The sequence below is a fragment of the Callorhinchus milii genome, unplaced genomic scaffold (genome assembly GCF_018977255.1).
Source record: "Callorhinchus milii isolate IMCB2004 unplaced genomic scaffold, IMCB_Cmil_1.0 Scaffold2, whole genome shotgun sequence".
Lineage (NCBI taxonomy): Eukaryota > Metazoa > Chordata > Chondrichthyes > Chimaeriformes > Callorhinchidae > Callorhinchus > Callorhinchus milii.
In genome coordinates, this window is record NW_024704743.1 from 74,083,428 (window position 1) to 74,100,464 (window position 17,037).

The 17,037-nt window shown below is 41.1% G+C and overlaps 1 protein-coding gene across 1 annotated transcript in view; it reads left to right on the forward strand.

Moving 5' to 3' along the window:
- The window catches only part of fam171a1 (family with sequence similarity 171 member A1), a 124,787-nt gene that overhangs the window by 91,349 nt on the left and 16,401 nt on the right, over positions 1–17,037 (forward strand). Inside the window, exon 5 of the mRNA XM_007906399.2 lies at positions 2,476–2,652. Coding sequence (XP_007904590.1) covers positions 2,476–2,652 — 177 coding nt within the window. The remainder of the gene's footprint in view (positions 1–2,475; positions 2,653–17,037) is intronic.

Sequence of the window (17,037 nt, forward strand, 5' to 3'; positions counted from 1 at the left end):
AACGCAAGCAGGCCAAAAAGCAGTAGCTTAGTGCATTTGGGAGTGAGCTACAGTTTAGACATCAAGTGGGTGTTTGGTCTTTTTCTTTCGAGATTCAGGCCAAAGCTTGACATGCAAAGATGCCAGTTGGCAGAATCAGTTGAAAGTGACGATAAAAGGCCTTTTATGCCAGAACTTTGCTGAAAAGGGTAGGGGAGAGTGAGAACAGTGAGGTCAATTAAGCTGTAGATTCAGTATTTATCATGAGGCACATCCATGAAGCCAACTACCCAGCATTGGACGTGTAGGTCAGCACTGGAGCTCGCTAAGTCCTGCACGGGGATCACTTTAAGATTCCCACTGGTTTGTGGGAATCTTCTGACTTGGAGGCAAGGGTGCTGAGTCAGTTAACCTCAAATTCACCCTTACAACACTATTTTCTCCTTAATTAAAGAAGACTGTAGCTTGGATTTTCTTAACACATGATCAACTCAATCCATGACTGTTTGTGGTACGCTGCTGTGCACAATTGGCTGCTGCATTTCACCCACAAAATGTACAATCAATTCACTTTACAGTATATTCCGTGAAGAGCTTTGAGACATCTTGAAGATGTGATGAGGTTCCATATCAACTTATCATCATTCTCACCACCTACAATGAAATTCATAATCACATTAATAAAGGGTTTCACCACACATGTGGGTGGAACTCTCTGTGGTTGGTTTAGATTTTTTTTTCAGCATGGTGTTGGGTTTCTGTGTATTTCACACACCCAGCTGATTTAACTCCCCCCCCCCCCCCCTCCCCACACACACACACACACACACACAGACACATAATCTGACTTTTTGGAAAAATGGTTCCTCTCTCAAGAGCTTCTCAGTCGAATTTAGCCGCCAACATTTTCAAGAAATATTTGCTGGAGCCAAGATTTTGAATCCCAGCCACAAAGCACATCTTTTTTTACTTTACCTTTTAGGCCGGTATTTTATGAAGAAGTGCGAAATACTTTCTGTGACCTGATCCACGTATATTTTATGTCAAATATCCTGTTGGTACCTGGCATTAAATAACTCCATGGCTTTGTTTTTATCTTCAGAAATGCATCACCATGCTTAAGAGTATCCAAAGCAGGCTGAGTTCCCAATATGTATGTCACATACATTCAAAACTTTCCCTATGTCTGGAATGGGATGCACACAATCTCTTTGGAGGGACGTAACAACAACAACAAGATTGCATTTATCGAGTGCCTTTCACGTCGGGAGGACATCCCTGGACAGTTGGGTCGGGACCCGAGCAGGGGGGAAATGGTCAGGGTGAGGGGAGGGAAGGGAGGGAGCGAGGAGGGAAGGGAGGGAGCGAGGAGGGTGTAGAGAGTCGAGAGGGGAGCTGAAGGCATGGTTGAAGAGAAATGTCTTGAGACCAGCCTTGAAGGAGGAAAGGGAGGAAGCAAGGCAAAGGCACTGGGGGATGGAGTTCCAGAGCCTAGGGGCTGAGAGGCTGAAAGCCCGGCCACCGATGGTAGGGCGGTTAGGGCGGGGGATGTGGAGCAGACCGGAGCCAGAGGAACGGAGGGTACAGGCAGGCACGTGGGGGGATAGTAGTAGGTCGATGCACCCTCCTTACCTCAAAGCATTTCACAGGATTTACTGTAAAGGGTAATGACTGTACATTTGGCAGGTGAAGATATATATGTAAGATATTTCACATTATTTTTAACTCTCAGCCTTGGGCTATGGTATTGATACAGTGTCACTTTGCACAGTGGTCACATTTCTGATGATTGTCAGCAGACATGTGCGGTCTTTCCTGCAGGAGGCATGGTTTAAATCCCAAATTGCTTTTCCCAGCAGTCAAGCAACCAGTAACTCCGTTGCTGTTGATCATTAACAGGGCGTTTACACTGTCATATGGATCTAGTTTGCGTGAAGCTGTCAGTTTTCCTTTGGAAAACCTTATCTAACAGGGCGACTAAGGATATTTGGCTGGACTTTCCTTGCTTGGGTTGATTACTGTGTGAGTGCGCTACATGTAGGTTTGTAAAGAAAACCTCCATAATCCTTTTCAAGTGTGAGCCCAATAACCAGCAAACCATTTTCTGTTTAATGAAAATGCCCTGCAGGGCCTTGTAAATGTGAGATATGCGTCTGGATCAGTGAATGAGTCTGAGCACACTGACGGTTTTGGAGCAGTTGTTGAGAAATGCAGCTGTTTGGAGCGATCTATTCGTGCATTTATACAGTACTTGTGCCGCAGACTGTACCTTCAGCTTGCAGAATGTGAGTTGTTCAGGCTAAAGGGGAAAAGGTGGCGACAAATGAGCATCATCTCCAGTGAGCAAAATGCAGAGGAGCTGCTAGCTTAATTCAAGCTATTTGTCCCCCTCCAACTAAAATAACAAAACTGAGTTGTGCTGATGTCTTTGTTATACTGCATACTGTGACGTGATCGATTTTTCCATTACTGGCACTGTTATCTTCTGTTTTACAGGAAACAGCAGCAAGTTTGAGTTGACCCCTGTCACAGCAGTGAGCATTCATTTGTTGAATAGTGATGGAAGTGAAATCCAAGTGAATGGCCCCATCTATGTGACAGTTCCATTGCCAGCCAACAGCCCGTTGAAGCAAGGTGATGCTCTTCCAGCATGGAAGTTTGATAAGAAAATTGGTAAGCAGTCCTGAGAATTCCTGCAAAAAAGTAAAATCTTGGAAAAGAGGTCAAGCTTTTGGTCTGGTCTGTGAGTGACTGTAATTATACTGAGAATTGCATGTTCTTTCTTCACTGTTTGAGATTTGTTAACTTTATTTGGTTAAAAACAGCAGAAACGTTATTAATATTATTATAAACATAATGCCGAGAGTGTATCCTTTCCCAGTGGAAATGTGGAACAATACAGAGGAACCCTGTTGTGATGTGTCGTTTTGGGTCCATAAACCTAGACTTCACGTCATTACTAGGCCATTTTATGCCAGGTTACATTATCCAAGTTACAATGACTGACACTTTAGCCAGTTGGCCCACAAAATATACAGTCAATTCACTTTACAGTATATTCTGTGAAATGCTTTGGGGCATCTACAAGAAGTGATAAGGCGCTATATATATAGTGAAGTCATGTAGCTCAGTGGATAGAGCACTTGCCTCACAAGCAAGAGACCTGGGTTCGATTCCCAGCAGGGTCAAACCCTGGGCAAGTTTCCTTACTCAACACACCTGATGATAATCCCTCAAGAAAAAAATAATAATAATTTCGTCACTCGGTCCATGACTGTTTTTGGGACTCTGCTGTGCACAATTGGCTGCCATGTTTCGCCCACAAATATACAGTCAATTCACTTTACAGTATATTCTGTGAAGCGCTTTGAGACGTCTAGAAGATGTGATAAGGCACTATATCAAAGGCAAGGATTATTATTATTTCCTGCAGGCTGCGCATGCATGCAACGTGGAAGAAGTAGGGGTGATGGTATTTCCTGAAAATTGGCCTCCGTCAATGACGCTTCTTGTATGCTGTGTAGGTACGCTGTCTTCCCGAGTGACAAAATGGCCAACTTTCCTGTCATCTCCCGGGAGCTGCACAAGCACTTCCTGCACGTATCATGCATGAGCAGGTTGCAGGAAGTGATATCAGCAGGGAATTGTTTTAGCCCAGGAAGCCATTTTTTGGCCATTTTTTAGCCCAGGAAGCTGACTGGGCGTCAGGCCTTAACTTCCACCTGATCTTACCCTGTAAGAGCATTTTGTCTTAAAATTTAAGACCATACAGAATTGTGGAAAATTCTTAAATTCAGGCTTAAGGAGAGGGGAATAGGAAGGGTGGAGCCTGCTATGGAGAAAAATACCAGCATCTACTAGATAGGCTGAATTGTCTAGTTTTGTTTTGTATAATATTCTCCAGTGTAACTCATCTGTTTCTAACTACACTACCTATGTCGTTACATGTCAATACCCCTAATGCTCTACCTCTAATACTCCCGCTTGGTGGACCATCCCAAACCTCTTATCACTCTTTGGATTGAAAAAATATTTTTGCTATTTTAAATGTGCATTCCCTTGTGTGCCTTTTTTTGGTTTAATCTGAGGCAGTATTTCTGGATTACTGTAACTGGATCTTCTTTCGACCACTCTCTTTGTGAACTAATTTAATCTCAGCCTCCCTAGTCTTTCCTCCCAGCTACACTCCTTTTCACTTGGGATCAGTCTTGTTGCTGGTCTCTGTGCCCTCTCAAGTGGCCACTGCCATTTCCCAATGTTTCCAGTTTAGTTCTTACAATTGGTTTTGTCTCTCAATTTCCAATTTTTTTTCAAAATTGTGTGCTATTAGCAATAATAAGATGTCCCACCTGACCTTGAACAGGCATTTGCTGAATTACTTAAGTCTGCTGTCATTAGGTGGTGGAAACACGGGAGGTGAAGTTACCAGCCTCCTGCCCAAGGCTGCCTGTCACTGGAGCTCCCCTGGTACTTTGGATATCGAATGCTTTGAGTTGTGCTGCAGTCACAGATAGAGCATCTAATTACAGTATACAGCAGGATCCTCCATCTGGGGGAGAAGGAGGGGCGAACGAATGTGACTCTGTCTGTTTCTTCCTGGTTAGTCGCCATGGCATCACTGGTGATTGAGTAGAATTGCACAGCTTAGATATACATCGTCTGTCTCTCTACTTTCTGAAGGAGGAGACCATTTGATCATTGTAACAAAAAGGCATGAATCTAAGTTTAAAATAATACATTTTTCTATACAATTTTAAAATGTAACGGATCTTTTCCCAAACCCAATCACTGATTGGATTGGCTTCCTGTAAAAGACAATATCTGGGTGAGGAATTCTCTCTGAGTGTCTGTGATTACAAATTCACCAATCCTAGGTTTCTAAAATGCTAAGTGCTGAACATTGTAACTGAGTGTGAAGAAGGTAAGAAACCACTAGATATTTGTTATTGATGTTTCAGCTGAATAAAGTATGGAAGTGGGGAAGCTTCATGGATTGCTAAAGATTTGAACACCTTTGACCTGGAATGGGTAGTTTACTTGCATTGTGCTGTTGGTTAGGGGCTTGGTTGATGTATTTCAGTGTCTCTCTATCCAATCTGCTTCTTGTCATCTTGAGAAGCTATTATCATGCCGTCAGCCATGTAAAGTCATTACCCTGTAATTATAATAACAATCTGCTTTTGATGTAGTGCCAGCAATCTCTCAACCGTACTTCACAATAATTACTGTTAACTGTAGTGACTGTGTATTTGTAGGCCAATGTGGTAGCTAGAATGTGTAATTGTGGTGTGTGGAGCCAGTGTTACATGCAACTCAGTGGGCCAGGTGTAACACGTTGTTTCTGTGTTGTACACTTGAGGGTTTTTCAGTGTACCGTGACATCCGATTACTCTGATACAGCATGGTGGTACTTTGTTTAATTTTAGCTGCTTTGTAAAATAATTTGAGGTTTACACTGGGGAATTTCTTTGAGAATTGCTTTGCTTTTTCAGTTTAGCCCTTTCGAAATGATAGCTGAATCTCCTCTATCGCATTATTGCTGTTACGTGGGGATTAGTTTATGGCTGTTGTGGAGGCTTCAAGCATCTCCATTTACATTCAGAAATGTGGCCGTCTCTCAGCTTTGCTTTTCTATGTGCTTGGAGCCAGTTATGTCATTGCGTGTGTGATTATGATACTGTAATGAACTGGACGAGTGACAGAACAACTAGCAGAGGGTAAGGGTTGAGCTGAACATCGATGGTCTTTTCCGAGGCCTCTTTTTCAGGCCTTCAATCACAGTGGATTTGTTTTCAGTCTACCTTAAAACCTACCTCTTCAACCACAATTATGATCACCTCCTTCTCTCCCCACCCCAGGCTTTGGGTCTGTCCCACCACTGCAAAAAGTGCTGCGAGATGTTATTCCGCATGAAGGGCGTTATATAAATGGAAGTTGTTGTGGTTTACTTCGGTATTCTCCACCAATATTCCCCCAAATAAAATTGGTCATTCACTCCATGGCTGTTTAAAGGACATTATTGTGTGCTAATGGGCTGCCACGTTCACCTAAGAAACAGTCTCTACACTTTATAATATATCTTGTGAAGCACTTTGAGACGTCTTCTGATGTTAAAGGAGCTATATCAAATGCAAGGATTATTATTCCTATTATTATAAATAATATTAATCCTTGCATTTGATATAGCGCTTTTCACGTCGGGAGGATGTCCCAAAGCGCTTCACAGAACACACTGTAAAGTGAATTGACTGTATATTTGTGGGCAAACGCGGCAGCCAATTGCGCACAGCAATGTCCCACAAACAGTCGTAGATTGAAAATGACCAATTTATTATTGTTTTGTTTTGGAGGGATTATTATTAGGCGTGTGGAGTAAGGAAACTTGCCCAAGGTTTCGCCCTGCCTGGAATTGAACCCAGGTGTCTCGCTTGCAAAGCGAGTGCTCTAATCACTGAGCTACAGGACTCCACAAAAGGTGGTGGCCCTCACAGGTAAATGTGGCAGATGCAAATTCCACTGAGCTTGATCTTTCTGCCTCTCTTCCCCCATTCTCTTTACAAAGCTCTATGCCAGGCACTATACCAAATGCAAAGATTATTATTATTTGCAAATCGATCTATAAAAAAATGCCCACTTGTGGTCAACCTCGATCATCCAGCTTGAATTTGGCAAGGCTACACATGCTGTGCACATGCTTCTAAAAGATGTTTATGTTTCACTTCCATATTTGTTAACGTTTTACATTTTTAGCAAATGCAGTGCACCGTTGCTGTCGTGTGCTTCTTGTGAGCGGCCCAGATAGCATATTGTTTTGAGTATTCAATTAATCACGTGTACAATCCTCACATAAACTGCTTTCCTACAGAGTCGCAACAGGACTATCCTCCGCCCCACTGAGACCCTGTTAGTTTTTAGAAATGTTTTTTCTTAAAAGAGCCCCAAAAAACCTGACAGAACCAATGCCCAGTTAACGTACTGTTAAACATGGCTGCTTCCCTTTGTGCTCTTCCATTAATGGCTACCACTGTCTAAAAAGGTATCTCCAACTGTGCCTAGAGTCATGCTCTGTGCAAATTGTTGTGAAAACATTTGACTGCACTTTTGCTCTTCTCCTACCCAGCTCAGGGTTCCACTTATTCTCCGTAATTCTATGTGAAAGGCGCTATTTTAGCGCAAGTTGTTTGTTGTTCGCATACTTACTTCATAAATTTTCATCCCCTCTCTACATTTGGGTAGTGTGTTTTTGCCTTGGTGTCTCTTTCCCTGGCCCCTTCTCCAACTTCAGCAGTCAGTCTGAGCTGCCAACTTTCCTTCTTGAGCTGCCAGACTTAAGGTGAGACTGAGTGACTCCAGCACTGATCGCGTGCTGTTGAACTGAATTTGGGATACATCCTCTTGAAATCTGTAAAGTGCAGGAAAGGTCAAGTCCAAAGTGTGTTTTCAGGCACCACACTGCAAAAATAGTACACATACACTTCATGCTGAGGGCAATCATTTTCTACATTAAAGTCGTTAACTATAAACGTACAGTTAAAAAAAGATTCTTACATCTGTTATAGCGACTTTCACATCAGGAGGAAGTTTCAAAGAGATGACGATTTAGTGGAGTAAAGCAACTTTCTTGTTGAGTTTCATCAGACATCAACTGAGGGCTAAAAATCAAGCGATATTGTTGAAGGTTTGTAACTCAATCTTTAATTCAGAAATTGCTTGGGCTCAGCATAAATTGAATCAGAATAGAAGTATCCAAAAANGACACAACTGAAGTGTTTTCTAGTGCAAGGTCAGTGCATAAGGATATGGGCGGCAGTCAAAACTAAGCATTGCTGTGTACCATAAAATTGGATATGGCACTCCATTTGCCTGGCCTCCATTGTTGATTATTCTCTGTGTTCCTAAGTACCAGCTGTTTCTATTTGACTTTCTATTTTACTCTGCTCAGCGCGCTGTGCTAATGCTGTGCAAAGCTTGCTGAGGCCAAACTGAATCGGTGTTGCAATGTGATATCCAGCGCCTTGGGACGTCCTCCTGACGTGAAAGGCGCTATACAAATGTTGTTGTTGATATCAACAAAGTATCCACTCTTCCTGTGAATATGACAAAAATAATCTTTTAAATCTAAAATAAGTGTATATTTGTGCATCTGTGCAAGTGTATGTATATGTGTGTCTGTGTGCATGTGTGAGAGGGAGGGAGAGACACATGCACATATATGTGTGTGTGATGTGCTTCTGTGTGGCACATGGATATGTGTGGTGGTATATGTGATTGTAGCCAATTTGTTAATCTAACTGGCTCTCGTCCTTTCGCCCACAAAATATACAGTCAATTCACTTTACAGTATATTTGAGACGTCTCGAAGACGTGATAAGGCGCTATATCAAATGCAAGGATTATTTATTATTTTATGTGTTTTGTGTGTATTATATATAATATATATATTTAATGTGTGGTGGTGGTGTTCTCTCTCCTACAGTTTGCTTTTCTTGCAGCATTGCCTGCTCAATTATGTAAGCTTATCGATATTTTGCTGAGCATTCCTCTATTTTCCAAGTGGCCACTGAGGAGAGCCAGTTAGATTGACAGATTGGCTGCAGTCGCATCTATCTCTCAAACTGCTTGCCATTAATTACAATCTACTTCCAAATCTCTCCTATTTGGAAGTGCGCTCTGATTCTCAATTTTAATCTGAGTTTAGGATGACCTTACATGCTCAAGCACTGTATTTGCATTTCATTTGCATTTTTAACCAAAAAAGGTTTAGGATCATTTAGCATTCAGCGTCAACATGAAAGCAGTGTCTCCTGCTGTCAAATGGGGAAGCACACCTCGGAACATTTCTTATTCCTTTAAGAATTTTTATATATAAGGCCTCGTTTTGTACAGCCAGTTATTTCTCAGTCGTTCTGTTCCTAGCCTTTGAATCAAAGTCAGACCCATTTTTCCAGCAGTTGCATTTTTTTTTGTTTTCCTGACCCAATGTACTGAATTGCATAGAATGAAACAGCACATGAGCCTCTACCCCCGCCACCCCCCCCATCATCGTCCCCCACTACACATATATAGCACCCTTCACGCCGGAAAGACATCCTAGGGGCACTGGACAATCAGGGGTTTGGGACCCAAGCTGGGAGATGGGATCAGCAGGGGTGGAGGGCAGGGGATGTGGATGTGGGAGGGCGGCTGAAGGCACGGTCGAAAAGGAAGGTCTGTCGCTATTTCCCTCGCCCTCATGCATGCATCAGCAGATGTAGGTCGACTAGATGTGGAAAAACCACACGTGATTCAAGTCAACACTGTCACCCAGATCATCTTTGAAAGCAGTGGCGGCTGGTGACCTTTTTAACACAGTTCTTTAGGCAATCTATGAGTTTGTCATGGAAACGGGCCCTTTGCCCACGTGCAATGTCTTGGCCTCTGTCTCCTGCTAGCCTCTGCTTCTTCACCAGTCCCACTCACTCGCTTGCCTTTCTCCCTCGCTGGCCTGCTCCAGGTCCCCCGCACTTCCCGCCCCACCATTGGTGGTTGAGCATTCAGGATCTCTGCCCCCGCACTCTGGAATTCTATCCCAGAATCCTTCCACCTCACCCCCTCTCTTGCCTCCTTCAAATCCCATCTACAGACCTTCCTTTTTGACCGTGCCTTCAGCCACCCTCCCACATTCACATCCCCTGCCCTCCACCCCTGCTAATCCCATCTCCCAGCTTAGGTCCCAAACCCCTGATTGTCCAGTGCCCCTAGGATGTCTTTCTGGCGTGAAGGGCATTATATATGTGTAATAATAATAATAATAATAATCCTTGCATTTGATATAGCGCTTTTCACGTCTGGAGGACGTCCCAAAGCGCTTCACAGAACACACTGTAGATTGTTGTTGTTGTCTCACCCAGTTTGTTCAGCTTCCACTTGCTGGTCCCACTTGTTTCCTGGAAGACCTTTTCACAGATTAGCATGTCCATGGCAGATCTTCCAAGAAAGAAACAAAAACTTGCATTTTTATCACACCTCATCGTAGCAAGATGTTACCAAACTCCTCATAGTAATCGGGGGCAGTGTCTGTTTTTCTTCACAAACATGGCAGCCATTCATGCCAGCACAGTCTCATAAATAATAATTTGGTCATTCAATCACCGACTGTTTGTGGGACACTGCTGTGCACAATTGGCTGCCACATTTTATCCATAAAATACAGTCAATTTATTTAAAGTATATTCTGTGAAGCACTTTGAGATGTCTCAAAGACATAATAAGGAGCTATATCAAATGCAAGGATTATTATTATGAACTGCCTTGAGAGGAATGACCAAATAATCTATAGGATTATCAAGACTTTGAGTTGACAATATAGACACTTCAGTGTCTGGGTTCTCCAGTACTGGGGTTTCTGCTGCATTGTCGGAGGTGCCGTTAAACAAAGATGAATGAGATGTTAAACCAAGATCCAGTCTGCCTGTTCAGATGTATATTAAAGATTTGATGGTACTATTCAAAAAAAAAAGGGAGTTTCTCCTGGGTGTCAATCCCCCAAGTAACATTGACCATTCATGTTATGACTGTTTGTCCCAATAAGGGGGATTGAGCCCATAACTTTCTGAGTCAGAGGTGAGAGTGCTACCACTGAGCCAATCTGACACACAAAAGATGCAGTGCCTCAATTTGCAAAGGGAGAAGATTGTTAGTGTGATGTTCTTGGCACAAATGGCTTTGGCGTTTGCCCACTAAAGCAGTCACTACATGTGACAGCAATTACATTTGTAGTGCTTTGATGCATTGTGAAGTGCTAAAAATTGCAAATTCAGATATTTTCTGCCCTCGGGAAATCTCCTGGATGTGCACAACCACCACTTTGTGCAAGTAACTGCTTGTTTTTGCATAAGAATGGTGCTGATGGAACTGTTTGTCTGTCTATAAATAGTGTTTAGGAGGTTGACGACCTTTAGCTGTAAATCTGAGCTTTCACTCTTTTACAGTGAAAATGTAAAGATTGCTATCATAAAAGTACAGAGACTGGCAAATGAAGTGATTTATTGTCTGAATTACATTACTAATAGAAACAAAGAACACTGATAACAGAGTCTGAATAACATGAATGTGGAAAATTACAGTCTTGGATCATATACTTGACCTTGTGGAGTGGCTTGGGTTGCAGCCTGGTGCAGAGATTTATAATGGTATTTCTATTACAATTACAAGGAAATGTGCACAGGTCAGGTTTAGTTGCCCTTTAAAGCTGTTGAAGGCTTTCTTCGGTCATTCTGTTGCTGATCATCGATGAGTTTGGCAGCAAAGATCTTTGAAAACTGGTGATTTCTATTGATGGATGGATTTTGAACTTGTCTCATACTGAGTAAGAATCTACCACCAGCTCAGTCATGTTGTGAGGTATATTGGAAGCTTGTTCATTAGGAACCTGTCACAGTGAAAATTAAATCATCACACACAGGTAAGCCTGATTAAATTGTACTTTAATACATCAGGGATTTGTTAAAATGAATGCCTTACATCTGTCGATAAAGCATCTTTTTATTAATTCCTATCAACGTTTGTGATTTAACTTGTTATTGTGTATATTTTATACAGTATCATGTTTGGGGTGGTAGAAAAACCTTTTTGGAAGCATTTTCACAGTGTATTTCGAGTAATGCTATCCAAGACCTGAAATATGCCGATGACTTAATTTAGCTTTGAGTATCAGTGTCTTGAGTTTATTGAAATGTTTTCGGTGTACTTGAAGTTTAAAATTTTTGTGCGCTTGGATGAAACACATTGTTGCCAAACGTGTCATCTTGGAGCCAATTCAGCTCTAAGGAGACTACCTCCAGCTCACTACCCCCCTCCGGACATACCTTCCTGCCCTTGATGTTCTGAACAAAAAATAAAGATTTTTGTAATTGGAATACCTGTTGAATTCAGCTTGTACCTTTGGGTCAAAATACCTCTGAAATCATTGTATTAATAATTGCCCGGATCCTAAGATAAACTGTTTAGTATGAAATGACAACAACAACAAAATTACATTTGTATAGCAAATAAGGTCTCTCTTCTCTCCAGCATGACTGGGAGAATATCTAGCATGGCTTGAAAACACACATCTCTTGTGTGAATCAAAACCGTATTCTGCTTTTGTAGTTGGTGTGCTCTAGGAGTGTGCAGCTGTTATTTTATCCCATTATGTAAAATCATAGAAACCTTCGACACAGAGGAGGAAATTCAAGGCATTGTGCACCTGTTCCACCTAGCTTCCCCCACTGGAAATATCTCCTCTAGTCTGTTTTCCCCATATCCTTTCATATCTTTATTCATCTGTCTGTATAATTCCTTGTTGAATTATGTAATTGATTCAGCTTTGGTAGTTACTCACAATAATATGTTCCACATCCCAATGAACCTTTGTGTAAAGCAAATTCTTCTAACCTTCCCCTTTATGCTTCTATGATTACCTCTTGCTCCGTTTTCATACTGGATATAACCTGGCGCACATAGAAGCTATCTTTAGCTGCAGTATACGTAATGTATTTTAACTATATTTGAATATTCAAACCAATTCTCTATACAACATCAACAACAACAATTACATTTTTATATTGTTCTTCACACAGGGTAGTATCTTGGCGCCTTTAAGCACACAAAACCCTTTAAGAACACAACACTGCTAACTCACTTCTATTTCCTTCAGTATTCTGATCAAGGAAGCCTCTGACGTATATATAGTGTTCTCCTTACGGCAACTCGGACTGAACTTTGACTTATAAACACTATCTTTTAAAAATGTTAGAATGGGAACAGACCATTTGGTCCACCAACCTGTTCCTTCTAAGCGAAATCTGCCCTATTATGAATGTCATGCTATTCACTCTGATCTCCTGGAGGGAAATACTTGTGAAGCACTTTATGACATCTCAATGGCATGATAAGGCGCTATATCAAATGCAAAGATTATTATACAGTTTTTAAACAGATAACAGATATGTCTGTGATGTGATGAGGTGTTATATGAAATGCAAGAATTATTATTAACTATAACTAATAGTATTGTTATACTACCCCATTCCTTCTTGAAGGAGTATATTGTTGCAGCAACTAATTTTGGTTGTTTCAAGTAATCAATATCTGTGTTTGTCTGTGTATGTGTGTGTCTGTCTATATGATGGGAGAAGAATAAATTGATACAAAATTTTAGTCCTGCGTGAATTTTACATTTTAAGTCTATGTTCTCCAGTTATGCTTTCAATGTTTAAATCAAATGGCCACATTATTTTAAAAACTTGTATCAAGCCCCATTTAGTCTCTAAATAACAAGGTGTTATTGTGCTTTGGTCTCTGAACCCTCCCCAATTCTTCGATGCTTATTGGGTCCCCAAAATTCCTGTGGTGTTCAAAATGTGCCTCTCAGGGATCTAGCCTGGGTTAAATGGCTTCTTTCAACTTGTAGACAATTGTGTTAGTGGTGCAGCCTTTTATTTGTTTAGCTTTATTGACAGAAGCAAACATTTCTTGACAGTATCGACTTCTGATAAGGCAGACCTTGGAGTAATAGTTGTAAGGAGAGTGTGGGAAATAATCCTGAATATTGTATGTATAAAAAAAACTATGTTACGACCTACAAAATACATGGTCACTATACTTTCCATCAAATCCTCTGAAGTGCTTTGAGATGTCCTCCAGCCTTGAAAGGGATTATATCAAATGCAAGGTTTGTTATTTATGGCCTATGCTGTGCACTTGTGCAGGGCATGGAAATAGATGGGAATTTGTGCTTGAGAGCACCTTTGCTGACCTTATCCAGAGGAGGCTTTCTGATCAATAGTAAGTTATTTTAATCTGAAATAAATGTTATGTTTGATTAGTCAGGAAGACTACAAAGATACTTTGAGTAAGTGTTTGGAAGAGTAAAACAGCAATGAACTGTGAGAATAGTGGGACAGGGTGGGGTAAAACATCTGTCTTTATGTCTCGCTTCTACACTTTGCTCAATTTCACTGCCTTTTGCTCTTTCTGTTACTGAAATAAATTGAGCTTTGCAACACTGCAGCCTAATTTGCAGCATATGTGAAATGATTTGCAAGTATTAAATCCTTCATGTACCCCAAAGCTCATCACTCATATTCTCCAGAACCCCACTCGAAAGCCCATCTGTCAAGAGGCCCTGTTTGCTACACATTAACTTGGTTGAAGTGAGAATGACATCTGAGTGGATTACCAGTGAGTCAGCATGTCCAGGTATGGACAGCATTCAATATTTGCAACACCTTTTACAATCCTATTGTGTTTTTTGCATGTATGTTCAGGCACAATTAATGCATTTTTATGCATTGTTTTTGATCTTTGTAAGATACATTGCTGGTAAAGTAGTTGGATACAAAGGTATTGAGGAACATTTACAGCCTGAATGGGTAGCGAGGTGAATGATATATTCTCTCCTACATCAGGTTCTGCAAAGGCATTACCCGATCCTTGTCTGGCATTGTTATCCTCCCAGTGCCCCATCTTAATGACTTTAAGATTCTCATTCTACCCTTAATCTTTCTTACAATTGTAGCACTTTGCCACACACAATAAGGCCATTCGACCCATTTATCTGTGCTTGGCTTGTTGGAAGAGCAATCCGTTCAGTTTCATTTTACAGCCTTTCCCCATTACTCCTTCCTACTCCTTTTTATACATCTCTTTAATTCCTTCTTTAAATCTCATACCAATCTTGCCTAATCTCGTCTCAATTACCGCACCTGGGAGGGCATTCCACATCCTAGTCATTCTGTATAAAAACAAAATCCTCCTCATCTTTCCCTTTGATAAACATCTTCAGTTGTTGCTCTCTAAACTGACCGACCCCACCCATGTCCTGCTCTACCTTCACTCTGTGTTCACCTCCAGCCTGATTTTCCTGTCCTTTGCTCTCTGGTTTACTGTTCATTCCTCACTTCTTCTGCCCTAACATCGCTTGACCAAACCTTCAACACTTTCCCAAAATCTTTTCATCTTGCACCTTCTCTCCAGCCTTCAAAACCCACTCTAACAAGTTGCTTCCCTCACTACTGGGTGATTTCCCCCATTATTGATGAACAGTAGTAGTGCCTCAGAGCTGAGCTATATTTCTTTCTCAAATAAAAATTTCAGTTGTAAGTTATAACCTTGCACAGTAACTACTGATGATTATAGAGAGATGTTGGCAGAAGTCTGAGTCGTACTTGCTGGCCCTGAGGGAGAAGAGAACCTAGAGTAGAGAACTCTAGTAGTTTCATTTGAATCATATTCATAAAGCAACTTGAGCCTTCATATAAAGCAGTTTTGGCGTGGTAATAAGGCCTGAAATTCCACCTATTCCATAAAGACCATTTTGTCTTGAAATTTAAGATCGCGCAGAATTGTGGAAAATTCTTAAATTCAGTCTTCATATGGAAGCTGTTTTTCGGTAGTTCTTAAAAAGAACCAGCTTCCAAATTACAGATGAATTTAAGAATGTTTAACAATGAGTGCAATCTTTTACAACAACATGGTCTTACAGGATTAAAACTAGGTGGAATTTCAGCTGTTTATTATTATTGATAATAATAATAATAATTCCTGCACTTAATATAGTGCCTTATCGTACCTCAAATGTTTCAAAGCGCTTAGTGACTGTGTATTTGTAAGAGAACATGACATCCAGCAAGGTCCCACAACCAGCCATAAAGTGAATGAACAATTTTATCTGGAGATTGTTGGCCAGCACGTCAGGAGAAGCTCCCTTCTCCCTTACAGAACGGTGATTAAACATGAGGTTTTGAATTCCATGAAAGAAAGCCGTACATGATACCACCCTTGTAGTTAATTATTATTGCCTAAATCTTGACAGATACTTTATAAATAAACCTAAATGACGTTTTTTCCTGAAAACCGTGTCTAATGCCTGAACAGGTTTAGCTGATTTATAATCGAATGAAGTGGAGCGGAATTCTTTTAACTCGTGGGATCAGTCATTTGAGTTGAGCAGGAAGCCATCTGTGGTCTGAACCTCGGAGTGTCATTGGTGTTCACTGAATAGTCTCTCCCAAATGACATTGCCTGAGGTACGACAAGCGTTCCAAATGAAAAGCATTCATTAAGGACAGTAGCTTAATCACACCGTTGCTGTTTATAAAAATAAGCACAGTTAAAAGACATCTACATACAATATATTAGTCAGATAAAATTGGTCAATCACTTCATGGCTCTTTGTGGAACATCGCTGTGCACAAATTGGCTGCCATGTTTTCTACAAGTACTTCACAGTAAAATCATTTGAATGGCTTTGAGACATCTTGACGATGTGATAAGCGATATACCAAATGCAACAATTATTATTATGGAACATTTAGAAAAGGTGAACTCTATAGGGTAAATTTAGTCCATATTACTTTTGCAAACTAATCCTCTAATTTCTCTCTGAAAGGCATCACAGGGACAGATACAGGTTTGTGAGCCTGTGTCACTTGTGGAGACTTGGTGCCAGACCCTTCAGAAAGAGCTTGTGTGATGATTCCATCTGTCATGAATAGCTGCTGAAAGCCAGGCTCTGGTAAAGCATTTCCAGAGTTAATAGACATGTGAGAAATGAGGGTAATGGCAAATACAGTAGATAGAGATGTTAGTAACAAGTAGAGTTGGCCTAAAATGTCACATAATAATAATCCTTACATTTGATATAGTGCCTTATCACGTTTTCAAGATGTCTCAAAGCGCTTCACAGTATATATTATAAAGTGAATTGACTGTATGTTTTGTGGGCGAAACGTAGAAGCCAAAAGCGCACAGCAGCGTCCCACAAACAGATGTTGATTGAAGTGACCAATTTATTATTTTTTTTTGAAGGAATTATTACCCCAGGTAAAGCGATCCACCAATCGACTAACAACCGGGTTCCTATTTACTGCTAGGTGAACAGAGGCGTGTGGAGTAAGGAAACATGCCCAACATTTCGCCCTCTGGGAATCAAACCCAGGTCTCTCATATGGGAGGCGAGTGCTCTAACCACTGAGCTACAGGACTCCACGACTCTTAAATCCAGTGTCTCAGCTTCGAAACTAAGGGCAGAATTGC